General features: G+C 47.3%; 2 protein-coding genes across 3 annotated transcripts; both read left to right on the top strand.

Moving 5' to 3' along the window:
• LOC115395085 (arrestin red cell) lies at positions 1-13,383 on the top strand. Of its 2 annotated transcripts, none has more exons than XM_030100451.1 (16): positions 1-211; positions 6,420-6,450; positions 6,668-6,728; positions 6,854-6,898; positions 7,776-7,873; positions 7,953-8,051; positions 8,302-8,361; positions 8,489-8,556; positions 8,845-8,980; positions 9,271-9,355; positions 9,429-9,501; positions 9,760-9,897; positions 9,998-10,081; positions 10,193-10,269; positions 10,362-10,416; positions 10,550-13,383. In XM_030100451.1, exons 1-16 carry the CDS (start codon positions 189-191, stop codon positions 10,635-10,637), a joined length of 1,221 nt encoding a protein of 406 aa, XP_029956311.1. In that variant the 5' UTR covers positions 1-188; the 3' UTR covers positions 10,638-13,383. The 2 variants fall into 2 exon arrangements, with proteins under 2 accessions (XP_029956311.1, XP_029956310.1); XM_030100450.1 differs by having other exon boundaries at positions 10,547-13,383.
• Positions 13,384-13,703: 320 nt separating this feature from the next.
• On the top strand, positions 13,704-16,864 carry rsph4a (radial spoke head component 4A). The gene is made up of 7 exons (XM_030100456.1): positions 13,704-13,769; positions 13,850-14,063; positions 14,797-15,081; positions 15,348-15,761; positions 16,016-16,148; positions 16,225-16,342; positions 16,422-16,864. Exons 1-7 carry the CDS (start codon positions 13,714-13,716, stop codon positions 16,660-16,662), a joined length of 1,461 nt encoding a protein of 486 aa, XP_029956316.1. The 5' UTR covers positions 13,704-13,713; the 3' UTR covers positions 16,663-16,864.

Genomic DNA, 16,864 nt, shown 5'->3' with positions numbered 1-16,864 from the left:
GCGAGCCTTTGCGGAAGCCTGAGGATCCGAGGCGGCGCTAAATGAAATTAGCATACGAACTGGTTCTCGGAGCTCCGCGGCGGATGGACGCCTGAACACCCGCACGAATACGCGCTCTCCCCAACCACACGCTCCCCGAGGCCGGCCTCATTTTGTCGGGATCCTTCTGCCGTCCGCCTGCCGAGGAGATGGGGGACAAGGCGGGCACCAGGTAGGACGCTGCGGCCACGGCGGCTAACGGCTAGTTAGCATCGCCTCTCACGCACTTCGCTAACATTAGCGGCGGAGGGTAGCGCTCCCTCCCCGCCTCCAGGCCCTTCTGCACCGGAGATTTACATTACATACACCGACAAAACCCGACCGGGGGACTCCCGAGCGGCCACTAGGTTCCCGCTGCAGGCGCTGACCTCGATCCCCGGAGGCGAAGCTAGCGGAGCAGGGTGGGGTTAGCTAGCCGCGGTCCGGCTCCGGCGGACAGGACGCTGCTCCAGCCTCCGCTCTCAAACCTGACGAGGCTCCGTTTCTGCCTCATCAAACCCAGAAAAAATACCGCAAACCCCACGCACCGACAGCCCCGGACGCCCGCTCCGCTTCATCCGTCACACTTCACCCTGCCTTCAGGTGAACACCGGGGGTGTTTGGTGCCGCGGACCAGGGTTCCCACGGTGCTTTTCCAGCCTGACACGAGCGTCAGTGGGCGGTGGATCCCCGCTTCAGACTCGGGATTTCGGCGGTGTTTTTAGGGCTGGAGATGGATGGGCAGCACATCTGACACTCCTGATTATTAGCTCCTGACAGCGGAGGAATCAGTCAAGCCTGTGTTTTTTTTTCTCACGGAGAGTTGTGCGACAGCTCGCTGTGTGCTAGCCCGGTGGGTCACGGCTCTTCCCCGGTGCCGATGAGCCGTGAACATGCTTTAGCCAGTCCGATAAAACCTGACGGAGGAGCAGGTAAACAAACGGCGGAGGCCGTGAAGGCATCACGGCGTAGAGTCGGCCTGATGGTGTTTGCTGGCCTGATGATTTGTTTACTGGTTTAATGGTGTGTTTACCGGTTTGGTGGTATGTTTACTGGCCTGATCTGCGGCCCTTTACCCTCACCAAAAAGCTAATTTAAACAACACATCAGCAAATCACCAATTTCTCTATTATATTCCGTATATGCAGATCGGTGGGCTTGTCTTGAAAATAGTAAACAAAAAGTAACAATGTTGCCCCAAATAGTCCGGAATTTCCCAAATGTCAACGACATGCCACCAAAACTTTCTTAAAGTCCAAGATAATACTGAAATGTCTGCTTAAAAGACCGTGACTTTGTGATCAATCAGGATTGAAAGGAGCCAGAACTGATTCGCATTCAACTGGAATAAAATTTTGATGTGTCAAGTATTTGATGATTGTAGTATTTTATGCATTTCAATTGCTAACAAGTGTCACAAGTGATAAAATGTGAATTACATAAGTTATTCTGCCTCCAAAGCTGGTCACTTAAAGGTGTAGCTAATAATGTGGGAGGAAAGGAGAGACTTTGTTGACATTTGAAGTGAAAACAGATACAAACCCACCCCTCCCTTCATGCTCCACCCCTGAAGTTCATGGACACGTGTTGACATGGCAATGGGCGTAGAACCTGCCGAGCGGTCAACATGGCGAGGCTGGACCACGATGCTCAAGGGTGAGGTAGCCTTACCTTAGCGCCAAGCTAATGTTACTCACCTTTTCAACAAAAAGATGGTGACCTCCGCGTCCATGTCAGACCTTTCAATTCAGGGATTTCCCTCCACCATTGGGAAGCTAGGCTGATGTTGACCCAGGTCTTCTCTCTTTCTCGGTCGTGCCCCCTCTTTTTAAACTTCTGCTCCTCTGAACGTTTTCTCTTTGGCTGCTTTTCAGCCGGAGCGAATACAAAATAGCTGTACGTGATACACCGTGTCTCCACTCCCCGCTCCTATAGCTGACTTGTGTAGGAGTAAATGCTGCCAACAGTTTGCGAGGGGTGGGGCCCATGTTTGGTGACTCTACTCAAGCTACAGGCTGACCTGGTGAAAATCGGAGCCCAGGCTGTGTAGTGAAACTGGATTGTTTTTCAGTGTGCACCTAGAAGGGTCATCTTGTAGATATTGAGGAGAGATTTGACAAATTATTGGATTAACATCGCCAACTACATCTTCAATATATGGTGTTCCACAGGGATCTCTTCTGGATCCTCTCTCATTCTTTTCTTTTATGAAATGGACAGCGACTGGTGGATTCTTAAACCATTCAGTCTTCAAAAAGACAGAAAATTAGTTAAGAAAATAAAATAGTTATTGAAGTCTGAGGTGATCCAACAATGTCTCTTTCAGTTTGGCTATCAGACATCAAAACGAAATAGTCCTCTTTTCGTCATTTTGGTTAAGGTTAGGATTTTACTGTCAAGCGATGAATTGATTCTATAATTAGTTTTGGTTAGATTTCTGCTGATCAATTGTGGGGTCTAAGAAACAAAAAATAATGATGATAAATAGTTCAAATGTTAAATTGTACCAAATGAAACTCAAAAACAAAGAGCTTCGCTCTCTCAGACTGAAACGGACAGTCAGTTACTGTTGTCTCCATTAATCCATGAGTTGTTGGTGTCACAGCGAGGGAAAACACAAAAGTCTTTTTATATTTGACAACTCAAACGGTCATTTTAGAGGCATGGACACAGCAACAGAGAGGATTTACACCATGTGAGCGTCTATGAATGAACAAACGGAGCTCAGGAAGAGCCTTGAAAGTCAAGAAAATAATAGAAAAAGGCAACCAAAAGTTGTAAGCTTAACAGTTTGCTGGTCTATTAATCAGAGCTGTGAATCTATGAGCTAAACCCTAACGCTGTATTTGAGAATGGAACGATAAAAGGCAGGAAGTCCAAACAGAAGTGATTCTAAGAGAGGAACTGGTGATCTGTCAGACTGTACCACAAGCGGCACAGATATTGCATTAGCTACAACAATCCAGTATGACGTTTCTCCCGTCTGTACAATGTTTAGCCTCCAGATTTTTAAAATTGTGTGCTTTTATGTGTTAAGATACCGTCAAAGAGCTCGTGAGGGGAAGCAAGCCTCCCAGCTCCCCGTGGAGAGTTCAGACAGGATTTATGCTGACGTGTTTTCTTACTGAGCGGGACACAAACACTTAAATGTAATGATTGTCATTCATTACCAGGTTTAGATTGACTCTGATGGATCTGTTTTTGGCCGACTGCTTCCGGGAATGGATCCTTCATTATTTCACTGGGCACAGTGAGAAGTCAGAAATACAGGAGTAATCAAACTAAATGAAGTCAGTGGCAAGGAGAACCGATCCAGGATAGCTAAAGAAGTGGATCTTGGATCTGTTTTTCAGGTTCTTTAATGGGGTATGAAAGTACTTTCCAACACCATTTAACTAGTATTGGGTTAGTTATTGAGCAGGATATGAAGTCGTCATCCTGCTTTCTTGCTGGTTGATCAGCTTTGGACTCATGGTTCATGGTACTTGTCTTTAGCTTGTTGTTGAAAGTCTGTCCAAACCTCCGTCGTGAGCTGAAGCTGTGTGTTCTGCTCTGTCAGGTTTTTGTGCGAGCTGCCGGTGGTCCGGGTTCCTCCAGTGCCTCAGTGGTTTGGAGGTTCAGCGTCGCAGTGCGTTGTTATGGAGGTTAAAGTGCAGCTGTACGGCACTCTGGTTGCCAAGGAGATGAGGTCAACTTCGGTTTGTGTGTGTGTTTTTAGAACGTGTCTCTTTAAATCTTGTTGGGTTTCTGAATTAGGCCCCGCCCACTTCTGTCTCCACTTCCTGTGAGGAAACGGGAGGGAAACCAGCAGGAAGTGTTGACATCACGCTGAACAAACACGCTGTCGAGGCACTGCAACACCATAACAGTCTTCATCTTCTTCTTTGGTGCCCTCGTCGACTGTCAGCCTGTTTCCCCACAGGAAGTGACGCTGCGCTGTCACTCTGAACATGGCGACTGTTTCACAAAGACCGTCGACTCCGGCGAGACCAGTTGGATTGCTTATGGCCTTGTGGTATTATGATTTCTTTTTCACATTTTTGTTTGTTTTTGCTGTAGTTAAACAGACCTTTTTACAAGAACTGTTTCACTGAACGGTTTTACCAGTTTGGTCTGTATATTATTTCTGCTTGTTATTTTTCTATGTTGGGAATGTAAAGATTGACTAAGCTCGTTAAATGATTTTCTTTTCTTTTCACAAAATAATTGTCCAGACAAATTGCGACCGATATGTTTCTGTTAAATCTAATACCACATTTTCTTGTCTTTTTTCAATGCTTTATCAAACAAAGTTTCTTCGTCAGGTATATGCACTTGGTAAAAGAATTTTTTGGTCGCCTGAGGCCACAGCCATAACTGTGCTGTTGCCTGCACTGATCGTCTCGCTGCTCTGAGCGTCACGTAGGACGTTGAGCATGTAGCGACGTGCGACGTTCATCAAGGAAGAGAAGCGTCTTTGCTCAAAAACAAGTGGAAAAACTACACTCCACCCTCTGCTGTTGCATTGCATTAATTTATCACACATTTGATTAAGATTATCAACTGTCTCGCGATGCATCGCTGCATCTACTAGTGTTTCTAATTTGTCTGATTTTTCATGTCGGGGATTTTTTTTCTGGTTTTTGTTTTGTGTGTTGTCGTTTTTGTGGCCGTCATATTTTTAGTCTGTCGTTGTTGGTGTGTAATCCGTAGCAGCTGTTGGATTTCTAAATGCAAAAGTTAGATTTTCAAAGAAAGATGCCAGAAATAATTAAATGGCTATTGAAGTTGTTGAAGTAGAATTTAGAGATGCGGATTTAGGCTGGGTGCCCGAGTATGACCCTTGACCTCATCAGCTTCCCAAAGTGCATAATGAGGCTCACCAGTGCATCCTGGAGATAAGATGGGTCAGTGTGGAAAAGAGTTTCTCCAGTCAGATTGATGATTGGTGGTGAATTTGCAGCATGTGCTTTAGTGAATGTAATCACATTACTGTTTAAATGCTGTCTGGTGTTGATTCTGTTGTTTTCATCGTTAGCTGGCGTCGAACGCTAGCCGTCGCGGCCGCCCGTCCTGCCCCGACATGCCTCCTCCGTGTGACGCTGTGCGGCATCTCAAGGGGGCGGGACTACCCTCCGTCTGCTTTCGTCCGGAAAATTGTGGCCGCGCCGGTGCGTGTCGCCGCGCCGCAGGCTGTTTTTCTACTGCGGGTACTCCCGTGGCGATGTCCAGAGCGGGAGCGGAAGCGCTTGTTTGTTTCCAGCGGGAGTTTTCGGAGGGGAATGTGATGGTTGTGATAGTGCTGAACAGTCACAGCAGTCCTCAGAACCCAAACATGTGGCTTTGAGCTCCTCTGCAGTAAACGGCAAGTTTTGTTAGATAAACTTAATTATAACTCTATACAATCCATGTGTTTACATGGGACTTTTTATTCCTCTATAAATCCGAATAAAGCATAATCCCGCTCTAACATGACCATGTAAACGCCTGAAAACTTTATTCTGAATTAAGTTTAAATCCAAAGAGACCGGCGGGTTTATTCTCCTTTGGAAGTGGAATTTTATTCTAATTAGGCGAGACTTCATTGTGGTCGTTCTGCGCATGCTCCGTCGGGATGACGCAATTTTCCAAGCGTTTCGACTTGTTTGAAGACGATTTCTTTAACGGCAGTTTTACAAGAATTGGATATAATGAAACAATTTAATCCTTTGTTTTTTTTCCCATGTAAACACCAAGCTCATGAATATAATTCTGAATTACTTAATTCAGAATAAACCAATTCCGAATTGAAAACACCAGGTAACTACACCTGAAAAGATGATTTGCTCACTGTCTCATTTGCTCACAGAAACCCTGTCAGTTCTCCCAGTTTCCCTGAACGCCTCTCAGCACGTCCTCCTGAAGCTGAGCGGAGAAAAAGCTCCAACAGCAGCAAACAAGAGTTTAATTAGTCAAATTCATGTGCAAACACTCGCCTGTGGGGTAACTCTAGCTGCGTCTCAACGCTTTGCCCGGAGAGGAGATTCAAACTTGTGTAAATTAAAATTCAAATATGACTTCAGTGACACGAGGGATGAGCTGCATTTGACTGAGCTGTCGGGAAAAACTGCGACACTTGATCCATTTTAACTGAGCTGATTCTTGACGAAGGTTCAGATCTCAATTCTGGTTACCTGTCAGGTGGCTGAAGCCCCTCCAGTTCTAGCTCACACGTCCCATAATGCCACTGGTTAGAAAACGCAGAGTCAACAGTGGAAGCACTTCCCCTGCGATGTTTACTGACACCGAGCAGGAAGCCGAGACACTTCCTCACATGACTGTGCCAGAAGTTTGAGCAGAGAGACCAGCTCCCGTCCGTCTCCTCCACCGTCCGTCAAGCGCTCAAACTAACACCCCCCTCTCTTCTTCTTCTCCCCTCTCAGAGTTTTCAAGAAGTCCAGCCCCAACTGTAAGGTGAGTTTATTCACTGCAAAACAGATTAAGACATTATTACGTTATTTTATTTCAAGCTACTTTAAGCCGGTGACTCAGGCTGTCTTTACGAGTTTAAAAAAAGGAAAACAGGATCCACAAATAACACATTTGAGGAAACATCTGTGTTCTAAACCTGCTGAGTCTGCACTCTGATTGGTGGAATTAACTAAAGGGGGGCTCTGATTGGCTCACGCAGGTGACGGTGTACTTGGGAAAGAGAGACTTTGTGGATCACCTGGACCACGTGGACCCTGTCGGTGAGAACACACACACACACACACACACACACACCTCAGCAGATATGTGTGTGTTTACTAAAGAAAGTGAGCTAGTGAGACGAGGATCGAGTCGACTGAGCTCATGTTTTTTCCTTGTTTATTAGACGGCGTAATCCTCGTCGACCCCGAGTACCTGAAGGACAGGAAAGGTAGGTGTTCTCCAGTCCGACATCAGATCCGATCTGTTGTCGCGGCTCCGGGTTTCTCCCACAAACACACGAGAACCTCAAACGGAAGGCGCGGCTCCACCTTTCACCCTATTCTGAGTTCTGTAACTCCATTAAAACAGTCGTGTTTTTGACGTGTACATAATGTAATGAGCATGCTGACCAGCTCTCTGCCGCCGCCGGTCCGGTCGGGTCTTCCAAACACGACGTTGAAATCTGTCCTGCAGATTGAAACTTGAGCCCTGCAGAGGCTGGCTCTCTTCAGAGCAGCACATTAAACACATTTAAGGTAAATGGATTCACTGGTATCTCTTTCCCACTTCGGCAGAGCCCAGAGTGCTTCACATTGTTAATCACATTCTCACACACACACACACACACACACACACACACACACACACATACACACACAGCAGTAGTGACGGCCGCCGTGTGAAGAGCTCAGACCACGAACCCGCAACGTTCTGATTGACAGACGAGCCGCTCCACCAACTGAGCAATATTGCTAACAACTGAGTGTTCGCAATATTTCCCGTGGAATTATTAAGTGTTTAACAGGAGCGTGTGTACCGGAGATCGACTGAAGTGTCAGGAAAAGATGTAGCAGGGAATGAATACAGAATGAATACATTCAGAAAGCATCACACTTTATGAGAGTGATCGAGCTTTGTTCCAGGTCTTATTTTATTGTTCTTCTAAAAAATATAGTTAAAGTATGCAGAAATTGTTTTAAAAGCCTTCAACTTCAGGCTGACCTTTGGTCCTCAAGGCCGAAGAAAATTTCAGCTGAATTGATCGAAACTGTTTATGAACCAAACATCCTCCATCCAACACAACCATCTTCCTCTTCCTCCTGCAGTCTTCGTCACGCTGACCTGTGCCTTCCGTTACGGCCGCGAGGATCTCGACGTTCTGGGTCTCTCCTTCAGAAAGGACCTCTACATCTCCACCTTCCAGGTGAGCTCTCCGCCCGGCAGCCGGGTGTTCGGGTGGCGGTTCCGGTTTGGTGACGGTGGCGTTCTGTGTGCGTCCCCAGGCTTTTCCTCCGGTGCCCGAGGAGAGGAAATCAAACAGCCGTCTTCAGGAGAGGCTGCTGAAGAAACTGGGCCAGCACGCACATCCTTTTTACTTCACTGTGAGTTACTACACCGCTGACAGAAAGAAACCTGCAGGCCAGGGTGAAGCCCTCAACTACGTTTTTAGTCCAGTCTTTCACACTGCTCCTCAGTGTTTGAGTCTGTGGTGGGAGAGTGAACAGTCAGCAATGTGTTAGTGTCACAGGTTGTGTTGTTCTGCCCCCTGGTGGTCACCGGGTGGGTGCTCGGCTCTCTGGTGCAGTGGTTTGCCCCGGCGCACCGTCTTACCAATCCCGTGTTCTTCCTCAGATCCCTCAGAACCTCCCATGTTCAGTCACTCTACAGCCCGGACCGGAGGACACCGGGAAGGTAAGACACACACACACACACGCGCACGCACATGCACACACACATACAAACACACACACACGCACACACACAGACTGGTTAATAAGTGTGTGAGCGGTGTGTTAAAGTGCCGGTGCTGTGTCTTCAGGCATGTGGTGTGGACTTTGAGATCAGAGCTTTCTGTGCCAAGTCCATAGAAGAGAAGATTCACAAGAGGTAAGGCCAACACACACACGCACACACACACACACACACACACACACACACACACACACACACACACACACACACACACACACACACACACACACACACACACAGGCCCAGAGCTGCTCCCTCGGGATGAGAAGCAGGAAGTCGGTTGGTTTAACGAGAAGCTCTCTCTGAAAGTCTATGGCCGTAATCAGATAACGAGTCACATGTCTCACGACTCGGCGCCTGGCTGACTGAAGCTTTCCCGAGGTCCCTTTCCTGTCCTCTGATTGGCCGCGGCCTGTGTCGCAGGAACTCGGTGCGTCTGGTCATCAGGAAGGTCCAGTATGCCCCGGAGAAGCCCGGCCCCCAGCCCATGGTGGAGACCACCCGCAGCTTCCTCATGTCCGACCGCTCCCTGCACCTGGAGGCCTCGCTGGACAAGGAGGTGCGTCACAGCGCCCCCTACCGCCCAACCACCGCGACAGACCGGATCTATGGCGCCTGACTTACATGTTTTTACATGAGCGTAGTGCTGACTCGGCAGAAAACCAGTTTTTCTCGTCATTTTCCTGACATTTGCGTAATTTGAGAATCTCATGTGTCAGTGTTAATCTGCAGTAGTTAGATTACTCTTTGATTCTCAGTAGGACTACTTTGGACTCGGTAGGATTACGGACGTGATGTTATACTGTGACCACATGCAGGAAGTGATCTGTCTCCCATGATACTTTGCAGCTGTATTATCACGGAGAGCCGATCAGCGTCAACGTTCACGTCACAAACAACTCCACCAAGACCGTGAAGAGGGTGAAGATCTCAGGTCTGTTCCTCCTCCTCAGTCCTCTTCCTCCTCCTCCTCCTCAGTCCTCTAACTGTCCCGTGTCGCCCTGCAGTGCGTCAGTATGCAGATATCTGCCTCTTCAGCACTGCTCAGTACAAATGTCCGGTGGCCCAGCTGGAAGCAGAGTGAGTTCCACTTCCTTTTCACACTCCTCTGACAGATGATGATGATAGCAAAATCAAGTTTGAAGTGGCTTTAATGGGCAGGAATGAGCTGAGATTTGAAAAGTAGGGAATCATCCCCCTGCCTCAAACTGCCACACATGGCGGTCTGGTAATAAAGCACTTCACAGGGTAATCTGGTGATAAACTGGTAATAAACAGATTAGCTGGCTGTGTGTCTCGCTTGAGCCACTGAATGACTGCGGCGTGTGGTTTCCATAGCGACCAGGTGTCGTCCAGCTCCACCTTCTGTAAGGTGTACACTCTGACCCCGACGCTGGACAAAAACCGTGAGAAAAGAGGACTGGCACTGGACGGAAAGCTCAAACACGAAGACACCAACCTGGCCTCGTCCACCATGTAATACACACAGAGACACACGCACACACACACACACACACACACACACAGATGTAAAGGTGTGTGTCATGTGACCCTGGCTCTGTGTTGTGTGTTCTAGTGTGAAGGACGTCACCAACAAGGAGGTTTTGGGGATTCTGGTGTCGTACAGAGTCAAAGTCAAACTGGTGGTCTCACGTGGAGGGTACTACACACTACTGCACACTACTACACACCACTACACACTACTGCAGTCCGCTGTGACACACCTCTGTTCACCGCTCCACAAGTGTGACAGACTTGCTGTTTGTTTCAGAGACGTGTCGGTGGAGCTGCCCTTCATCCTCATGCACCCCAAACCCGTGGAGCCGCCGGCGTCCCGCCCACAGTCAGGTCAGTCCACGCCGCGGGCTGCCGCCATGTCGCCTTCAAGCCACTTCCATGGAAACCACAGCATAACCTGTGTGTGTGTGTGTGTGTTACAGCTGTGCCAGAGATGGACCCGCCCATCGACACCAACTTGATAGAGTTCGACACAAAGTGAGTGTTTTCTCCAGGGCGGCCTCCAGGTGGCGCCGTCACAACACCGATACTCTGCTGTCAGAGCTCAGTCATATTCATGCTCCTGTTTGCCTTCCTCTTCCTCCTCTCCTCTTCCTCCCCCTCTCAGCAGCATCTCTCAGGACGATGACTTTGTCTTCGAGGATTTCGCTCGCCTGCGGCTGAAAGGCGTCGTGGACGACAAAGACGAGGACTGCTAGGAGCTCTACAACCACTCCATCTGCTTCGATCCTCACACGCACACGCGCACACACACACACACACACCTTCTCGTACAGGCTTCATGTTACATTCCCCGGTGGGTGGGGGGGTGGAGGGGAGTGGATGAGGTCGCGTTGTGGGCAGACTGTCCTTGTTTGTTTGTTTGTTTGTTTTTCTGAGGGTTGGATGTAGAGTCAAGCCTCGGTCTGCGGTCTCCTCAGCGCCCCCTGCAGGTTTCCTCTCACTCACCGTCGTGTCCACAGTTTGAAGTCTGCAGGTTTTTTCCTATCACTGCTGCTTTCTTTGTTTATTTTTGTTTTGTCACGGCAGCACAGCCGGAAACACACACACACACACACACACACACACACACACACACAAAGACACACACACTCTCTCGATTTCACCAGCATCCACTCGCCTCCTGCTGCCCTCCCATCACTCTCAACTCAACAAACAACCAGTAAACACCAAATTTGGAAGGAAACGACATAAAATAAAGTGAAAATTTTCTCGGTTATACGAATTTAAAATGTATTTTTTCTTACTTTAAGTTGTTTGTTCGCACCTTTCTGCAGCCTTTTGACATTCTGCTTTAAAAAAACAAAAAACAAACAAAAAAAGCCAAACATCTTCAGTCATTTGAAAACCTTGCCGCCCTCCCTCGACAATACGCTCGGAGCAGAGGCCGAGCCGTCCGTGGGCAGAGGAGGGCGGGGCTTAGCTCTTCTCTCCACAACTTTCACAAGAAGGGTTGACCCTCTTCTTATTCTGAAGGTGAAATTTGTGTTTGTTGGTTTTTGTTGTTGAGAGAAAGCAGCCTCACTTTTTCAATGAAGATTTAAAATCAGCAGCTAAGCATCGAGTTTCATGAGTTTTTTTCCACTGTTAAAATCGATAAAGGTTATCGGAGGAAGTTTCTCCGCTTCTCTTCCAGTCACCCGTTCCCATTTTCCTTTTCCATCTCCGGTGTCATGAAGGAAACGTCACTGTGTTTCGTTTCAATGTGAGCCATTTTCTTTTTTTAACATGAAAAAAAAAATGTCGTGCCTTCAGCGTCTTTGTAATGTGACTTTTATTAGGATTTGTTTGATCACCGCTGAAACTGGCTGAAATGTTCGGTGTTGACATGATTTCAGTCTTTTTTTTTTTTTTTTTCCTTGAGGCCAAAATGTCACGGTTGCAATGAGCACTTTTAACAAAATCTTTATTTTTGCTTTTGATCAGACACTAAAATCTGAACAGGGAGTCATTCACAGAAGCATTATTTTTTTGCCAAATATATTACCTTTTTGTTAACTTGCTCAAATTTAGATAATAAAGAGTTTATTTGTAATTTTCGGGTGAAGCTTTCATATTTTTTTTTTTTAATTTTAGAATTGCAATTTTATTCACAAAAATTTAGTCTGTAGGAAAATGTATAAGTTGTTCATCACAATGCTAAAAGTGTCGCAATATCTGCAATATTGTTTTTTTTCCCTTTTCTGGGGGAAAAAAAAGGATATTTGGAAAAATTTTGCATGATTTATTCTGTCCATCAAATATAATTTTAAAGATCAGAGAAAAGGGTTCTGAAGTTACAGATTATTGAATTGTTTGATAGTGTTTTTGGATATTAAATCCATTAGGCCAAATCAAATGTTTTGATCACTTTTTTGACAGAAACATCTTCTCACATGTCTAATTTACAAGTATTTTCCCTTAAACAACCCCCCAAAAATTCTTTAAGTTAGCCACAGTAAATTTTCCCTGGAAGTAATGGCCTTCCTTTACACTTAAATCTTAAATTTTATGTTAAAATTTGCGATTAGTTTCTTCCGTGCCATAAAAAGTCGTCACAGCTGAAACGAACCAGTCGGTGTTTCCCTTCACGTCATAAGTGTCTCCACATGTCGATTATTACAGTAAAAGGAATCTTTTTTTGTTTGTTTATGTGCCAGATTGAATTCGACTTTTTTTCGCCGTAACATTGTTGCTGGGTAACTTTTTGGAGTGTGTGGTTGGTGAGGAAAACCCACCAAGCTGCAGTCGTCTGTCAGGACGCCGCTCTATGACGGGCCGCCATTTAAAAAGAAGAAAAAAAAAACAAAGAATAAACTGTAAACCAGCAAATGTTACTCTTTTTTGTTATTGATTAAAAAAACTGCCAATCGTCAGCCCCGCCCTCGCTAGCTCCTTAGCTGGAGAGGAGCGTGAAGTGGGCGGGGCCCGACGGTGGCCCCGCCCCCTTTCACTCTCTTGGCGATGAGGGAGAGTTGGGCAGGGACCTTCATCGGCTCCACCCTCTCACTCCTTTGCGGGGGAGGAGCTGGAAGTGGGCGGAGACTGGGAGCATGTTTTCCCTCCTGATTGGGGGTTGATTTCCTCGCCGTGCTGTGAATCGTACGAGCTGTGATTCTGTCCTGATTTTGTCGTGCATTTGTGGGGTAACTTTGCTACGTGTGAAAATATTTTGCCAAGTGCCACGCCCCGGCCTGTGCGATGCTAACCATAATGTCTATAAAACAGAAAGTGATGTCTGCTGGCTGCTGCCTGCAGGTCCGGTCTGATTATTCTGCTTCTGATTATTATTATTAATTATTATTATTATGGTGACTATCATTACTATTATTACTTCTACTGTATCATCATTGCGACCATGATTATTCTCATAATCATTTACAGAGTCTATTGTTTTGCCATGTATTTTTTATTTTGAGATTTTTATTTTAGTTTTCTTTTTATTAAAGGTAAAATGAACTAACACACACTGGAGTCTCGTTTTTTTTAAACATCATTACACTTTTCACCCCCAGATGGGAGTAATGCAGTTATCACAGTACCTCTCAATGCACAGATTAAAAAAAAATAAGATGGATTACTAAGCTATTTAAATATTAAATACAATGATATATTAAAAAAAATCTTCTTAGACTCACTTAACCTCTCAGAAATGTGTTTGTAATATTGGGATCACTTTAATATTGGCCCTCCAGTTTCTTTGAATTCACGCGTCTCCTTTTACGTCATGACGCCGGGAGAGCGTGCCGTCGTGACGTACCACTTCTGACTGTCGCCATGACAACCAGAAACACCATGGAGGACGCCGCTGCTTTCAAAGCTTTCCTCATGAAGCAGGACGGACCGAACCTGTAAGTTTATCCCCCCCTTTTCTCTTTTCCCCCCTCGTTTTCTCTCTTTTTTGTCTCAGTTTGAACAAACTTTCTTTCAGTTACGAGCCGCTGAGCCGGCTGCTGGTCCGAGTGATGGACGAGCAGCCGCACAGCGCCGCGGAGATGCTGGACGAGTTGCTTGAAGAGCTGAGGTCCGGGTCCGGGTCCAGATCAGGGCCCAGGGGTGACAGAGAACCCCCACAGAGGGCTGCAATGGAGCGGCTGGCTGAGCTGCAGAAACCCCTCTTTACCAAGCCCGAGGACCCGCAGGAGGTTTACACACACTTAAAATAAATTCTTTTTTTTTTCTGCTTTTAAGTTAGGTGTTTAATATTGCCTATTTTGAGACTGTCCTCTTTTTTTCTTGTAACTTTGGTATATTAACTGCATTCCAAGGTTAATTTAGATGTTATGTGATATCTCTTAAAGCTGATTCAACTGCTGTAGTTTTTTTAAAAAAGGTAATTTATCTGTTTTATGCCCTTTTCTTTAAAGGTAATTTTAAATTCAGTTGTACTCAATCCAATTCAGCTTTATTTACATATATATCACCAAGTTATTTTCATTTCGAGGCACATTTACAGTGATAGCCAAACAATAGCAACGATTTAGGGGTTATACGGCCAATTGTCTGTTTAGGGCACTTTTGAAATCTAATTTAGCTGTTATAAGCTTTGTTGGTTAATTTACTTGTTCTATGTATTTTTTAAGCCAATTTGACAGTTTTCCTCAGTTATTTTAGTTACCGTAGTTGATTTTTTTTTTTTTTAATATATCTGTTTAAAGCTTTTTTAAGCCAATTTATTCCTTTTAGAGACTTTATCAAGCGAATTTAACATTTGGTTTTAGCTGCTTTTGTTATTTTGGACTTTTAATTTCCTTGTCATTGAATTGGAAGTTAGCCTTGGACAGCTAGCTAAATTAGCTAAATTACCAGAATTGGCTAAAACAGGAAAAAAAAAAGATATCTTGGCACAGGTGAATAAACTACCCACCTCTACCCCAGGTGGACACCCCTCTTCCCAACGTGAGCAAGATCTCCTTCTACCTGGAGCAGGCGGGGGTGGGCCTGGGCCAGGTGGAGACCTTCAGGATCAGTCTGGCCATCAGGCAACTGGTGGAGTCAGAGGCCTTGCCCCGCTGCCGCCTGTGGGGCAAAATCCTGGGCACCCGGGGCAGCTACATTGTGGTGGAGGCCGAGTACAGAGATGGGGAGCAGGACGACGAGCCGGACCCAGAGGAGGAGGACGAGCCAGGCCAAGACGAGCAAGGGCCGGACTCTCAGGACCATGTTAGCTTCTGTTTTTATCCACCTGTTGTAAACTTAGCATTATAGTGGAGGAAAGGTAACGTTACTGTGGTAACGGGAGCACTTCTGCTCATCGCAAGATTCGTCAAATGACATGTATGGTAACCCGAGCGTTCTTGCCAAATGGTTCCACAGCTTTGTAGCTAAGAAAAATTCAGGAAAGAAAATGTATCTTCTGAAGACAACTAACGTCGCAGCATTATCTTTTGTCAGCTACAACGCTGAGGCTGCTTGCTTTCCCCCGGCAGGAAGGCCTTCCGCAGCCCGCGTACAGACCTCCGCCGGCGGTGCCCAGAGAGGCGGTGGGAACCGGCGCCAACAGGTTCATGTACTACGTGTGCTCAGAGCCGGGCCTTCCCTGGGTCAAGTTGCCCCCGGTGACCCCCGCGCAGGTCACCGCCGCACGCTCCATCTACAAGTTGTTCACGGGGAACCTGGACAGCCCCGTGGTCAGCTACCCGCCGTTCCCCGGCAACGAGGCCAACTACCTGCGGGCTCAGATCGCCCGGATCTCGGCCGGCACGCACGTCAGCCCGCAGGGCTTCTACCAGCTCGGGGAAGACGAGGCCTGCGAGCCCAACCCGGACTTCGAAGACGTCCAACCTGCCCTGATGTGCGACCTGTCGGCCTGGGTGCACCACATGCCGCACATCCTGCAGCAGGTGTGTGGTGATAGCACTGATGCTAAACAAAGCTAACATTTCAGCAAAGGACCTTAATACTTTTAGCGTTGTTGCAGGTGACCTTTGTCGTTGTGACATTGCCTTTCATTTATGATCAATGTTATGCTTGCCTGTTGTTTCAGCATTTGTCACTGAAGAAAACTGACACAACAATGCTGCTGCTGCTCATGTTTGTAATGTTGGATGCTGGCTTTGGCACTGTCGCTATGGTGACTGTGTGGCCCCGCCCTCAGGGCCGCTGCACTTGGGCGAACCTGTCTGGGAAACGAGGGGACGACTCCAACGAGGAGGGAGAAGCTGAAGAGGAGGAGGAAGAGCCGGAGGAGATGGGACCCCAGCTGCTGACCCCGCTCTCCCTGGATGCAGGTGGGCTGACTTTTTAACACAAACAGGAAGTGGATGAGCAGCTGTAACGCCCACCCCCCCGCACATGTCTCCTCAGAAATGTTCGGTGTCCCCCCTTGGACCTGCAGACTGTCCTCCACACTTGTCCCCCAGCATGCCGTGGCTGTGCTGCGCTCGAACCTGTGGCCCGGAGCGCACGCGTACGCCAGTGGCAAGTGCGTGAGTAGACTCTTCTGAGTCCCACCGGATCATTCTGAGATTAACCACCCGCCCCCACACCCTCCCCCCTTTCAGGAAGTTTGAGAACTTCTACGTGGGGTGGGGTCTGAAGTACTGCGGGGGAGGGGGCTTCAGCCCGCAGGCCCCGCCCCCCCCACAGACCGAGTACCCCGAGGGCCCCGAGCTGGCCGAGGTCCCCGATCCCTCCCTGGAGGACGAGCAGGCTCTCAGGGACGCGCTGGAGGAGCGACACTTATCTCCAGGCCTCGACGAGGACGACGATGAAGAGGACGACGAGGACGACGAAGACAACTGAAAAAAAAAGTCCGGTTCATCCTCCGATCACACCTTTAATATTGTCTCTACAAGAGTCAGTTTAACACAAGGATCCCATTTAACGTTACTCATTAATGTCCACTGGTGTCTAGAAAAGTTTCTCCATCTGCTTGTTTTGTTTTGTTTTTTTCTGATCCACCTTCACCGGAGCCACTCACATCAACCCTGCTGGAAACCACTGA

This window comes from Salarias fasciatus, chromosome 10 (assembly GCF_902148845.1).
Source record: "Salarias fasciatus chromosome 10, fSalaFa1.1, whole genome shotgun sequence".
Classification (NCBI taxonomy): Eukaryota; Metazoa; Chordata; class Actinopteri; order Blenniiformes; family Blenniidae; genus Salarias; species Salarias fasciatus.
The sequence above is the reverse complement of the archived record's forward strand: the minus strand, read 5'-3'. Positions and strand labels throughout refer to the sequence as shown.